This window comes from Pleurodeles waltl, chromosome 1_1 (genome assembly GCF_031143425.1).
Source record: "Pleurodeles waltl isolate 20211129_DDA chromosome 1_1, aPleWal1.hap1.20221129, whole genome shotgun sequence".
Lineage (NCBI taxonomy): Eukaryota > Metazoa > Chordata > Amphibia > Caudata > Salamandridae > Pleurodeles > Pleurodeles waltl.
The window spans coordinates 614,839,887-614,855,262 of NC_090436.1; the positions used below are offsets into that span (position 1 = coordinate 614,839,887).

Below are 15,376 nucleotides of genomic sequence, written 5' to 3' on the forward strand. Positions count from 1 at the left end.
AAACAGCAAGATTACATGACCACATTAGACCTAAAGGATGCGTACTTTCATATACCAATACACCCTTCTCACAGAAAGTACCTACGGTTCGTATTCAAAGGAATACATTACCAATTCAAGGTGTTGCCATTCGGAATAACAACTGCACCAAGAGTGTTCACAAAATGTCTAGCAGTAGTAGCAGCACACATCAGGAGACAACAGATACATGTGTTCCCTTACCTAGACGATTGGCTAATCAAGACCAACACAGTAAAAAAATGCGCAAACGACACCACATTTGTCATACAAACCCTTCACAAACTGGGGTTTTCCATCAACTATACAAAATCACACCTAGAACCGTGTCAAACACAACAATATCTAGGAGCAACCATCAACACATCAAAAGGAATTGCCACTCCAAGTCCACAAAGAGTGCAGGCATTCCACAAGGTAATAAGTGCTATGTTTCCAAACCAAAAGATACAAGCAAAACATGTGCTAAAACTTCTAGGCATGATGTCATCATGCATAGCCATTGTCCCAAACGCAAGACTACACATGCGACCCTTACAACAGTGTCTAGCATCACAATGGTCACAGGCACAGGGTCAACTTCAAAATCTGGTGTTGGTAGACCGCCAAACATACCTCTCGCTTCTATGGTGGAACAGCAAAAATTTAAACAAAGGGCGGACATTTCAAGACCCAGTGCCTCAATACGTTATAACAACAGATGCTTCCATGACAGGGTGGGGAGCACACCTCAATCACCACAGCATTCAAGGACAATGGGATATACACGAAACAAAATTTCATATCAATTACCTAGAACTGTTAGCAGTATTTCTAGCGTTAAAAGCCTTCCAACCCATAATAACACACAAATACATTCTTGTCAAAACAGACAACATGACAACAATGTATTATTTAAACAAACAAGGAGGAACACACTCAACACAATTGTGCCTCCTAACACAAAAAATTTGGCAGTGGGCGATTCACAACAACATTCGCCTAATAGCACAATTTATCCCAGGAATTCAAAACCAACTAGCAGACAACCTTTCGCGAGACCACCAACAAGTCCACGAATGGGAAATTCACCCCCAAGTTCTGAACAAGTACTTTCAAATTTGGGGAACACCCCAGATAGATTTGTTCGCAACAAAAGAAAACTCAAAATGCCAAAACTTCGCATCCAGGTACCCACACCGCGAATCACACGGCAATGCTCTATGGATGAGTTGGTCAGGGATATTTGCGTACGCTTTTCCCCCTCTCCCTCTCCTTCCATATCTAGTAAACAAGTTGAGTCAAAACCAACTCAAACTCATACTAATAGCACCCACATGGGCAAGACAACCTTGGTATACAACTCTACTAGACCTTTCACTAGTACCGCATGTCAAACTACCCAACAGGCCAGATCTGTTAACACAACACAAACAACAGATCAGGCATCCAAACCCAGCATCATTGAATCTGGCAATTTGGCTCCTGAAATCCTAGAATTCGGACACTTAGACCTCACACAAGAATGCATGGAGGTCATAAAACAAGCTAGAAAACCTTCCACTAGACACTGCTATGCATCTAAGTGGAAAAGATTTGTTTACTACTGCCATGCCAATCAAATACAACCATTACATGCCTCTACTAAAGACATAGTAGGATACTTACTACATTTGCAAAAAGCAAATCTCGCTTTTTCATCTATAAAAATACACCTCGCAGCAATATCTGCTTACCTACAAACTACTCATTCATCGTCTCTATTTAGAATACCAGTTATTAAAGCATTCATGGAAGGGCTAAAAAGAATTATACCACCAAGAACACCACCAGTTCCTTCATGGAATCTTAACATCGTCTTAACAAGACTCATGGGTCCACCTTTCGAACCCATGCATTCCTGTGAAATGCAATATCTTACCTGGAAGGTCGCATTTCTCATTGCAATCACATCCCTCAGAAGAGTAAGTGAAATACAGGCATTTACCATACAAGAACCATTTATTCAAATACACAACAATAAAATAGTTCTCAGAACAAATCCAAAATTTCTGCCAAAAGTAATCTCACCATTCCATTTAAATCAAACAGTAGAATTGCCAGTGTTCTTCCCACAACCAAATTCTGTGGCTGAAAGGGCACTACATACATTAGACATCAAAAGAGCATTAATGTATTACATTGACAGAACAAAGCTAATCAGGAAAACAAAACAACTGTTCATAGCTTTTCAAAAACCACACATAGGAAATCCAATCTCTAAACAAGGCATTGCTAGATGGATAGTCAGATGCATTCAAACATGCTATCTTAAAGCCAAAAGAGAATTGCCTATTACACCAAAGGCACACTCAACCAGAAAGAAAGGTGCTACAATGGCCTTTCTAGGAAACATTCCTATGAGCGAAATATGTAAGGCTGCAACCTGGTCTACGCCTCATACGTTTACTAAACACTACTGTGTAGACGTACTAAATGCACAACAAGCTACAGTGGGCCAAGCTGTACTAAGAACATTATTCCAAACTACTTCAACTCCTACAGGCTAAACCACCGCTTTTAGGGGAGGTAACTGCTTTATAGTCTATGCCAAACATGTGTATCTGCAGCAACATATGCCATCGAACTGAAAATGTCACTTACCCAGTGTACATCTGTTCGTGGCATTAGTCGCTGCAGATTCACATGTACCCTCCCACCTCCCCGGGAAGCCTGTAGCCGTTTAGAAGTAGATCATAAATCTTAAACATCTGAACATTTGTAAATAATTATTAGAAACTCTTAACGTACATACATATTCACTCCATTGCATGGGCACTATTTATACCAAACAACTCCATCCTCACCCTCTGCGGGGAAAACAATCTAAGATGGAGTCGACGCCCATGCGCAATGGAGCCGAGGAGGGAGGAGTCCTTCGGTCCCGTGACCAAAAAGACTTCTTCGAAGAAAAACAACTTGTAATACTCCGAGCCCAACACCAGGCAGCGGACTGTGCCAAACATGTGAATCTGCAGCGACTAATGCCACGAACAGATGTACACTGGGTAAGTGACATTTTCATTCTGCAGCACTGGATATTCTATCTAACTGCAGACTCCTCACCACTCTCCCATCTCCCCATTCTTTGGAATGATCACTTCCATGTAAAACAGTCCCAATCTAGGAATCTGTTTACTGGTTCAATCTATTTTCCGACAGGCGTCTCATCCTAAGGTGCAAAAGACTTCATAAAAGAAACTGATGACAGTGCACATAGATGGCCCTTGTATGTGTCTGTTTGTCACTTCCGGAGCAGAACATCATTGCCACGGAGTTTCACAGCTCCACTTACCTGTGCCGAGAAACACTTCTTATATACATTTTCTGGATGGAGTTTGGTGCCTGGTAAAATTCAGAAGTTGAGGAATGTGTGATTAAATAGTGTATCCACCAGAAAGAGCAGTACAAATATAAATAACTTGTACTCCATCACTCTGCTTAGAAGCCTATATTCAGATGCTGTATGAAACATTTAATTGTGGAGCCCATTAGGCTCCCACACCATTTGCCTCTCTTTTGGGTAAATGTTTCAAGCACATGTCTGTAGGAAAAACATGCAGTAATTTTATTTTTCTCCACTTGTAACGCCGTGGTTGCTATGAACACTTCAGCTTGTTGCCATTCATGGGTTGCTGTGCAAATGTGAAAGATGTGCTGATTTAACAAGCCTCAAATACCATGGACTCATCAGTTTCCAGTTGCAAAGCACTCAAAAGATGAAAATGTTGCAGATTAAACGTATGATTGAAGAAATATTTACATTAAATTTGCCTAATTTATTTATAGTGACTCTTGACATTACTTTGCATGTTTTTACTTTATATGAGGAATTTTAGCAGCTTCTTTCTTTATTTTCTTTCTCTCTGTGTAGCAAACTATTATTCACATTCCAAGGATGGGAGTCTGGTGTCACGGTCCTTCAACAGGTTAGTCATCTTTTTGCTAAAAAGCAGTCTATGGTTTAAATTTATAATTGCTACATTCTTAAACAGGAAGTGCTCCATCTACTTCCATGGATTACTAGTTGCATATCTTAATAGAAAAAGGCAAACACTTTTAAAACCTGAAAGATTCAACACATACCATGTGCCTTTGGCATTGTTAACTTAGTTAAAAGAGCATAAAAGTTAAGATATTGGCGTACCCATCTAACATATTTGTCCACAAAGTGCGGAAAAATGTACATCTCCCGATATTGCTTGAGTTCACCGAAAATGTCAATGGTTCATTGTGCACACCTAATGTACACTTGCAATGGCTGTGTACATTATTAATGGCAATCTATGCTATGTCATTGTGACCGTCTCCTTTATGCCTGGTCAGTTTTGTCCATGTTCCTAACCCTCTCAGTCCTAATCTGAATGAAGCACCATGTTCAATTACATTTGAATAAAGTTTGTTTTCAGTGTAATATGCCCCTAAGAACAAAGTTTTTCAGGTAAGGTGCTTCTTTTCTGAATTCGTAGTGTCCCTTGATCTGTGTTTCAGTTCTGTCATGATTTACTCTTTGGTAATAACTTTCACATATTTCTAGTTCTGTTTGTGGCACTTCATTGCTGCCTTCTAGGAACATTTTTATCTTCCCAAAATATTTTGATATGTTTTTAAAGACAGTTTAGTGTCCTTATCGGTTTGTTGTAGCCATTTATATTTTAAGGAAAGTATTATGACTTCCATAAACTGCACGTTGGCACATCTGTTCCTCAAAGTGATACTTATTGTTTTTGTCAAAATCACACTTAGCGTGGTTGTGATTTTGTGCATTTCCGATCCCATGCTATAGGCATATCCATATGTGGGGTTGCCTTTTTTATTAGAAGTATCGAAATTCTGTATATTAAGAATTTTGGAGGTTGCTGCAAATTCTGATGTGTTTTTGACAGATTTTTTGTCTAAGCCATAGTTTTGATCTTTGCAAGACATTCCAAGTAACAATCCTTAGTGGAATCTGCATAGCCACATGCAGTTTTATAAGGTTCCCTAGCTGTAACATGATCCTGTACCAACATTTTGCAGTTGTTCTTCATGGAAATTTGCTGTCATTTCTATTCCTATAAATGACTAGTGCTGTGGTAGTTTTGCCCTTTTCCCTACCTTACAATAGACCCACCAACACGCGAAGTGTCATTTTTACTTTGGAGGTGATTGGGAGCACTGCTTGGGAAGACCTTTTGCTGTTGGTTGAATATTCCGGTCATTGAAGACATATGAATGTAAGAAAATAGTTTGGTTTTACTTTTGCAGGGCATTCTACGTAAGAAAACGTATTGCAAACAGGGCCTACCTGGCTTCCCCTGGATCTGTACTTTTCAAATGTTTCCTTATTTAATAGGGTTAGCTTAGTGCCAGATGAGTCTGGGGCCAAAAAAACCTTCATTTCTAATGCTGAAGTTTCTTTGAAAGTGCCCTCGAAAAACAAAATCCTTTTGCTCACAGTTTCGTCCTGGCCCTCTTACATATGCCTATTAAGCTTTGCACCCTTTTATTGAATATTAATTTGTCTTAAAAGGGCTTATTTGCGCTAAGAAAATGAGACGGTACCACACAGCTCTCAACTGTTCTACTAAATATCTCGAAAGAGCTGTGAACTTTAGGAATTGTAAAGGGGGAGAGTTCCATAAAGCGGCAACAAGACATCCCTAACATCAGGTGGCATAATCAAGGGACAGCTAGATGAATGAACCCAGCAAGTAGAGGTGGCACAGTGGAAAGTAATTCCCACTATGATTTTTAAGAGGGAAACGTGAATGGCCTGGATGGACCGAGCTGAGGGTTATAAAAATAATTCTGACTTTGATTGACTGAATGAGTTGCGTGGCAGAACTTTGGTGCCCCCAAGTTAATCCCTTTTGCCACATTTTCGAAAGACTGTAGCCATATTATGAAAATTTGGTAACTTTTAAATAGCGTATTTTTATAATAGATGTTACAACTGCTTTTTTTCTGCCTTTGATGGTAATTGAAGCCACAGTGGACTTCAGCATTTTTATGGGGCTAAGCATGCCATTGTTACTACATTGATGTGACCTCCAATGTTCAAGATTTATTTCTGTAGCAGCGAGGATTGGACAGATGGCCATAGCCACAGGCCATTATTCTGAAGCCCATGCATTTAATTGACTCCTGCTGACATTACCGCTTTCTTGGGGTGATCCTTAACCATTAAGAACCCATTTAGTCCTGCAGCCCTCTATCCACTGCTGAAACGAAGTTCCCTCACTCGTTTTCTTATGCTACAGGAGAATTATCTGGATATCACTGGCATACATCAAAAAAGGAGGCTACTGTTACTGCTTTGCATAAGCATTATTTAGCTACACCGCAAAGAGCAGGCTCCTTTGTAGAGTGCATAGCCAGGGCGTCCCTGTGACTCCCAGATTCTGCTTCAAGGTGACTGTTGCAATGGTCTTGTACTGTGCCTGCTATTTCGATTTACTTCCAAATATAACTTTCTGATGGATACTTCTATCTGCAGATTTCCTACCTTTGAATACTCCCCAGGTGTCAAACTGGATCTAGAAATGTTCAAGCAGTACTTCTGCACACTGGTAGGTGGTGTTGTGGGTTTGTGCTGTTGTTGTACTGTTCTTAAATTAATAAAAGATAGATTTTGCCTTCTCACCGAGTATGTGAGAAATGTCAAAGGGCATGTCCATCAGAGAGGACTGGATGTCTCCCAAGAAGCCCGCAGGCCTTATTCAAGTGCGTCTCTGGAGTGACACACAGGTGCCCATTGCCCTGCTGAGGCAGTCAGTGATGTTGACTCCCCAGCGGCAGTAAAACCTATGTGCGTTCCTGTGCAGAATTACATTTACAAGGGACACAGTTGGAAAGGGGATTTTCTCTTCTTTTCAACATTGCATTTTTCATGGAAATCAGGGCATGAGGGGAAAAGCTACGACAAAGTTTTTCAAAGATCAGCAGTGGCTTTTCAGTTTTCACATTGCCGATGGGATGCTCCTGTCACTGGTCTGTCACATTTACCTACTTTTATAGTATCTGAAGCACTTCCACAACACCAACAACCCTTAGATGTGTAAAGAAAGTTGGGAAGATCCTACTGCTGTCTGCTCGGTTTTTCTTGCCCCATAATGCCAGAATGTGGAGGTTCACTTCCTCAGCAGTTGGAAGAAGTGCTGAAGCCACAACCTCTCAATGTCTTTAGCACTGGAGGGGTTGATGAGGGATAGGCCGTAGCCTAGATCCAAGCTAGTTCAAAAGGGTGAGATGAAGTTGTACATTCAATTTAGATGAACATTGAAAAATATTGTAGTTTTCACATTGGAATAAAGTATAGTCATAGTTCCATCGGGACAGGTAATACTCTTCTTCATAGGTTGTCTCCAGAGAGAATACGAGTAATGCATTGTTTTGGTTTTGTACATTTGTTAGTTGCCAACATTTTGAAAGTGGTAATAAAACTAAAGCTTATTTTGTACCTTGATAGTAATATAGCCATTGTTTACTTTTTCCAGGCTCCAGCAGTGGATGTTGTAGCAGTAGGCCTGGTTTCAGGTGAAATTATTGTACACAATATCAAGTTTGATGAAACCTTGATGAAATTTCAGCAAGACTGGGGACCCATCACAGCAATTACCTTCCGCACAGGTTTGCTTTAAAGCTTTTTGATCTTTGTAATACAGACTTACTTTAAGAACAATATCTCCTTTATCTCTTAACTGCTTTCTTTTTCGAAACACGTTGGGACTGTGCCACCCAGGATCACTGCACTGTCACCACACTTAAATATGTTAGTAGCACCAAGCCAGAATCATTTCTATTGTGTCAGTGCGCATAGTGGTCTGATCCTGCTTTTCTTATTGGTGTTCCCAGGAAGATACTTGTTTTTTTTAATTATAATCTTGACATTTGTACAGTGCATGTTGAGCCACTGGTATGATTTTAAGCCACATCTTGGAGTTCAGTGATATTATTTGTGGTCCTTGCTCCTTCTTCCCTTTTTTTTTATTTTAAGCATGTTGTTTTTCTGTTTTGCCTTAACTCTTCAACTTGGTGAGCTTGTGCTGTTAAAATGCTTGAGTTCCAACCAGGTGTATTGTGCCAGAAGCTGTTTGAAGCAGCTTATATTTGTTCTCATTGTTTTCCCTTTTTAGGGAACAGTTATGCAGTGTGCAGTCCGTTGAAATGCTCTCTGAATAACCACCCAGAGGAGTGGGTTCTAGTAACCCTCAAAAGATGGACACACAGGATCTTTTGACCATCTTTCTGTGGTTGTCTGATACCTGGTTGTGACATCAACTATTCTTCAATGTCCAGTACACAGTCACTGTATGCCCAGTAGACAGAGCCCCTCGGACCAAATATTATTTTTGGTGCTGCACCATCTGACCTTACCATGCTTGCACCTAGTGCTCCATTAGATCAAGCTCGTCTTCCCTTTTAAATAACAATTTGTTGTACAGAGACCCTGAGCACCCCTCTCACATTGGTTTTGTGGCTGGAGGCCAAACCATTCATTAGCCTGGTGGCTCCTAGGGGTGGTTGCTTAGAAGAGCTGAGGCTGTTTTGTGTGACTGACCTTCTTATCATGTGTCCCAGTTGCACCAGGTCTGTCCTGCAGCAGGTGATTTTTTTTTTTGTTGCTCTGCAGGTGTAGAGTGAAATTCCTGTTGCTGTAGCCTACCTTTCCTTCATGTTTCTTATTTTTCCATTTGGACAACAGCTCCTGCTCCAGGCCTCTGTATGAAGAATACATTGCACTTCCTAACTTTTCTGGATTCGCATTCTCTGCATTTTTCCACCATCTAGTGGTTGGGTACATTATTCTCCACTCTTTTGTAGACCTTCCTCATATTATTATTACATTTTTTTTCCCTGGGTGTCGCGACTCCTGCATTTGGTGCTTCCTGTGACATTGTATGCCCTTACCTGGAAACTTCCACCTTTGGTTGCCATCTTCAGATACTTTTGTTTTGCCGTTGGGCCTGAATGCTTGGCTGAAGGCTCTCAAGGAAGTAGAAGTTTTGAGAATACGCTTGTGAGAAGTTTGTAGAAAGTTAACTCCAAAATCAGAAAAGAATACCGATGAATGGGTACCGTAGGGAAGTCGAGAAGGAAGAAGATGATTTTCCTTGACGGAATTACAGACTGCCTGGACAGGGGGCTTCCTGTTCAGGCTAGTAGAGAAGACATAATTCCAGTTCTGCCTGAATTGCCCCCACAGGTTTGTGCAGAAGGTCCAATACCCGGTCTGCAACTTCTACCTACCCATTACCCACAGGAGTGAAGATTGCAGCGCCTACGCCGTCTTCACGTTGAAGACTTTGAGAACGAGAGAGAAGGGCACACCACACCATGCAGGGACTTAACAAGACTCCATCCCTGAGAGACTTGGTTCTGTTGAAGGAGGAGGAGGAGGAGGAGGAGGAAAACATTGCTGGAGGTGCAGAGGGGATACTTCTGATGCCGACCAGAGGATCGTCAATGTCAAAACCCAGGCAATCTAGGAGGGCAATTGTCTAGACGTGACCGAGGCCACGACCCTGAAAAAATGCCTGAGTCTGAATGATCAGACTCTGGATCAGCAAGGGTAGCCTCGTCGTTGAAGCTTTCATCGACGGAAGGCAGACCCTGAGAAAAAACTCCTCTGATCGCTTGAAAAGGACACTGCAGGAGAAAGATTTCCAGATAAGACCCAGTTGTCAAAAGATTGTCGAAGGAAAGACGTTTTGACCTCGAAAAAGGGGAGGTCTTGGGACAAACACAGAAGCTTGACGACTGATGTGTCCTGGAAGTAATCTTTGATGTCGAAAATAAATTGATGCCAAGCCTTGATGCTGAAGAACAGTTGGTGGAAATTGAGAAGAAACAGGCGCTTCAAGTGCAGTTAGAGGAAGAAAGATTGCAGTCTTGTTTCCTATTAGAAACCATCTTATCATCGCAAGCCAGGAACCAATTCCTGCCAATGCTGTCTAGTGTCCTTGATCAAGTAAGGGAGGCTTTCAGAGAACCTGCAACATGTACAGCTGTGACTCCTATGGCAGGGAAACAATATAAATATTCTTCCAAGGACCGGGCATACATCAGGGGCTCGGTGCTGGCGGATACAATCATTACTGTAATGGCACGGAAGAGGGCGAACATCCTGTCAACATCGGGTCCACCTGCTGACAAAGAGCAAGATGCTGGAGGTCATGGGGAGAAAGTCCAAGAGGAGTGCAGCCCATCAATGGCACATTGCCAATTCTAATGCCCTCCTAAACAGGCATGCTTACTAGCTTTGAGAGTAGATGGCTGCATTAATGAGGCACCTGCCAGAACAGTACAGGAAGAGGCCGGCACACCAGTCAGAAGAGGACAAGAATATTGCCAGTGCTTGCACTGCATGCGCCCGGCACATCAAGCAGCCAGATGATGATGGAATCATGCTACGCTGTCACTCATGACTAAGAATATCTGGATTCAAGCCAGAAGTACAGACTAGTTTACTGAATAAACTCTTCATCGGAAAACAGTTGTTTAGAAGCTCAGTTGATGACACCCTGAACCAGCTACAGAAGGACAATGAGACAGCTAAGCCCATGGTGGGGAGTGTTTCACAGTTCAGGTGAGGCATGCAAAGAGGAACAGCATCATCATGCAGGCCTACAGGTAGAGGCAGTTTCAAAGTGGAAACTTCGCATCGGACCTTCCAGGGAAGCACCAAAACATCGGCATCTCAACAGTACTGCCAGTGCCAGCAGCAGGGACGACAGTCATTTTGAGGACGAGCAAGAGGGAAGGGGACAACATCACAGGTGAGGGCAAAACCCCATCACCATGTGACTTAGAAAGGATTCAGAGCCTTTCACACACACAACCAGTGGGTGGCAGAATAAAGGGATTCCCTCAGGAGTGGAGGGAGATATCAACAGACAAATGGATCATGAACATAATACAATATGGATATTGAATAGAATTGGAACAATTGCCTCTTACAAAGGGCCCAAAAAAGAAGGTCCTTTCAAAAGAAGAAACATCCTATCTTAAGGAGGTAGATCATTTGCTGGAAAAAAGAGTGATAGAGTGCCCACAGCAGAGATCAACAAGGGAAGGTAAACAACATATTTCCTAATACCAAAGGTAGACTGACCAATTCTAGACATCAGACTCATAAAAAGTTCATAAGAGCACATAAATTCAAGATGACAATGTTACAGAAAGTAATCCCACAATTGCAAACCGGGGATTACATGGCAACTATAGATCTAAATGACGCGTACTTGAACATCTCAATGAATGCAAGGCACAGGAATTACCAGAGGTTTGTGGTTAATAGAACTCACTATCAGTTCACAGAGCTGGCATTTGGGATCAAATCAGCACCGAGATCAGTGTCTAATGACAGTTGCAGGTCACTTAATAAGACAGGGAAAACATGTCCATCCCTGCCTGGATGACTGGTTAGTAAGAGTAAAGTCAAACAGCAAATGTAGAGATCATATACAACATGTAATGAAAACTCTATTCAATTTGGGATTCTCAATAAACATTCAGAAGTCATCCCCCACTTCAGAGGAAGAAAAGATGTTTCTTGGAGCAAGGATCAACTAAATCCAAAGAAAGGTATATCCCAGCGCACAGAGGCTACAGTCTCTATTGCAGGACACTCAACTTTACTAGAAGGGGCAATCTCTGACAGTGTGGTCAGTGGGAAAATTATTAGGGAAAATGGCTTTATTTATCCCTTTGGTTCTATATGCAAGACTAGATGTGAGATCAATCCAGGAATGGTGGCTTCAAAACCAATGGTCACAAACAACAGGGAATTGGCAGGATCTATTAGTTGTCATGCAGAATGTGCAGGAGGAGATGGTGTGGTAGAAAAGAGCACATATAACACAAGGGAGAAACTTTTCACAACCAACTCTAACAGTGGCAATTACAACAGATGCCTCATAAATGGGTTGGGAAGATTACATGGTGTAGGAAGGTGGCTCTGTATGCACTATTTCAAAGTAAGGAATAGTATGCACAGAGTCCAAGGGGTTCCCCTTAGAGGTAAGATAGTGGCAAAAAGAGATAATACTAATGCTCTATTTTGTGGTAGTGTGGTCGAGCAGTAGGCTTATCAAAGGAGTAGTGTTAAGCATTTGTTGTACACACACAGGCAATAAATGAGGAACACACACTCAAAGACCATTCCAGGCCAATAGGTTTTTGTATAGAAAAATATATTTTCTTAGTTTATGTTAAGAACCAAAGGTTCACGATTTACATGTAATACTTCAAATGAAAGGTATTGCAGGTAGGTACTTCAGGAACTTTGAATTAGCAAAATAGCATATACAGTTTTCACATAAATCACATATAGCTATTTTAAAACTAGACAGTGCAATTTTCAACAGTTCCTGGGGGGAGTAAGAGTTTGTTAGTTTTTGCAGGTAAGTAAGCCACCTACGGGGTTCAAGTTTGGGTCCAAGGTAGCCCACCGTTGGGGGTTCAGAGCAACCCCAAAGTTACCACACCAGCAGCTCAGGGCCGGTCAGGTGCAGTGGTCAAAGTGGTGCCCAAAACGCATAGGCTTCAATGGAGAAGGGGGTGCCCCGGTTCCAGTCTGCCAGCAGGTAAGTATCCGCGTCTTCGGAGGGCAGACCAGGGGGGTTTTGTAGGGCACCGGGGGGGACACAAGTCCACACAGAAGTACACCCTCAGCAGCAAGGGGGCGGCCAGGTGCAGTGTGCAAACATGCGTCGGGTTTTCAATAGGTTTCAATGGGAGACCAAGGGGTCTCTTCAGCGATGCAGGCAAGGGGGGGGGGCTCCTCGGGGTAGCCACCACTTGGGCAAGGGAGAGGGCCACCTGGGGGTCACTCCTGCACTGGAGTTTGGATCCTTCAGGTCCTGGGGGCTGCGGGTGCAGAGTCTTTACCAGGCGTCGGATCTTAGAAGCAGGCAGTCGCGGTCAGGGGGAGCCTCGGGATTCCCTCTGCAGGCGTCGCTGAGGGGGCTCGGGGGGGGGGCAACTCTGGCTACTCACGGTCTCGCAGTCGCCGGGGAGTCCTCCCTAAAGTGATTGTTCTCCACAAGTCGAGCAGGGGGCGTCGGGTGCAGTGTGTCAAGTCTCACGCTTCCGGCGGGAAACGCAAGTTGTTTCAAAGTTGCTTCTTTGTAGCAAAGTCGCAGTCTTTGGTGAACAGAGCCGCTGTCCTCGGGAGTTCTTGGTCCTTCTAGATGCAGGGCAGTCCTCTGAGGCTTCAGAGGTCGCTGGTCCCTGGGGAGAGCGTCGCTGGAGCAGTGTCTTTAGAAGTGGGGAGACAGGGCGGTAGAGCTGGGGCCAAAGCAGTTGGTGTCTCCGTCTTCTCTGCAGGGTTTTTCAGCTTAGCAGTCCTCTTCTTCTTAGGTTGCAGGAATCTGAGTTCCTAGGTTCTGTGGAGCCCTTAAATACTAAATTTAAGGGCGTGTTTGCGTCTGGGGGGTTAGTAGCCAATGGCTACTAGCCCTGAGGGTGGGTACACCCTCTTTGTGCCTCCTCCCTGAGGGGAGGGGGGCACATCCCTAATCCTATTGGGGGAATCCTCCATCTGCAAGATGGAGGATTTCTAAAAGTTAGTCACCTCAGCTCAGGACACCTTAGGGGCTGTCCTGACTGGCCAGTGACTCCTCCTTGTTTTTCTCATTATCTCCTCCGGCCTTGCCGCCAAAAGTGGGGCCGTGGCCGGAGAGAGGGCGGGAAACTCCACTAGCTGGAGTGCCCTGTGGTGCTGTAACAAAGGGGGTGAGCCTTTGAGGCTCACCGCCAGGTGTTACAGTTCCTGCAGGGGGAGGTGTGAAGCACCTCCACCCAGTACAGGCTTTGTTACTAGCCACAGAGTGACAAAGGCACTCTCCCCATGTGGCCAGCAACATGTCTGGTGTGTGGCAGGCTGCTAGAACTAGTCAGCCTACACGGATAGTCGGTTAAGGTTTCAGGGGGCACCTCTAAGGTGCCCTCTGGGGTGTGTGTTACAATAAAATGTACACTGGCATCAGTGTGCATTTATTGTGCTGAGAAGTTTGATACCAAACTTTACAGTTTTCAGTGTAGCCATTATGGTGCTGTGGAGTTCGTGCATGACAGACCCCCAGACCATATACTCTTATGGCTACCCTGCACTTACAATGTCTAAGGTTTGGCTTAGACACTGTAGGGGCACAGTGCTCATGCACTTGTGCCCTCACCTATGGTATAGTGCACCCTGCCTTAGGGCTGTAAGGCCTGCTAGAGGGGTGACTTATCTATACTGCATAGGCAGTGTGAGGTTGGCATGGCACCCTGAGGGGAGTGCCATGTCGACTTACTTGTTTTGTCCTCACGAGCACACACAAGCTGGCAAGCAGTGTGTCTGTGCTGAGTGAGGGGTCCCCAGGGTGGCATAAGACATGCTGCAGCCCTTAGAAACCTTCCCTGGCATCAGGGCCCTTGGTACCAGGGGTACCAGTTACAAGGGACTTACCTGGATGCCAGGGTGTGCCAATTGTGGAAACAAAAGTACAGGTTAGGGAAAGAACACTGGTGCTGGGGCCTGGTTACCAGGCCTCAGCACACTTTCAAATCAAAACTTAGCATCAGCAAAGGCAAAAAGTCAGGGGGTAACCATGCCAAGGAGGCATTTCCTTACACATGGTTTCACTCAAGGTGAGGGGAGGGTGGAGGGAACAGGATGCGGTACAACATATCAATACCCTGGAACTAAAAACAGTGTTCCTAGCCTTAAAAGCCTTTCCAAAAGAGCAGAGGGAAAAACCTCACTGATGCAAATGGACAATACAACTACAGTGTTTTAGATCATCAAACAAGGAGGAACCTAATACTTACCAAGGCTAGCACAAGAGATCTGGAGGAGGGAAATACAAAGGGAAATAAAGATAACAGCAGTTCACCTACCAGCCAAAGACAATTTGAAAGCGGGCAAGTTAAGCAGACATGCATCATGATCCCACAAATGGGAACTTAATCAAAGGGCACTGCAAAATATATTCAGGATTTGGGGGACTCCAGAAACAGATCTATGCACAACCCCAAGGAATACAAAATGCCGAAACTTAGTGTCCAGATTACTGGACCATCAATCCCTGGGGAATGCCCTGTTGATAGACTTGTCAGGGACATTTTCATATCTGACACCGCTGTCTGCTGTTACACAGAGTAATCAACAAATGCATGAGAAGCAAAATTATTAATACTAGTTACCTCTCAAAGGGCAAGGGAGACATGGTTTTCAGAGCTGATAGAAATGGCGCAAGAGAACATCATAAAACTACTAAGTCATCAAGACCTGTTGTCAGTGGATGAATGAAGGGTGCTACACCCAGAACCAGAGTCTTTGAGCCTGGCAACATGGCTCAGTGAGACCTAG

General features: G+C 43.6%; 1 protein-coding gene across 1 annotated transcript in view; it reads left to right on the top strand.

The window, feature by feature from the left end:
* Nucleotides 1–15,376, top strand: part of WDR36 (WD repeat domain 36) — a 543,291-nt gene that overhangs the window by 120,710 nt on the left and 407,205 nt on the right. Inside the window, exons 6-7 of the mRNA XM_069226458.1 lie at nucleotides 3,911–3,965; nucleotides 7,515–7,647. Coding sequence (XP_069082559.1) covers nucleotides 3,911–3,965; nucleotides 7,515–7,647 — 188 coding nt within the window. The remainder of the gene's footprint in view (nucleotides 1–3,910; nucleotides 3,966–7,514; nucleotides 7,648–15,376) is intronic.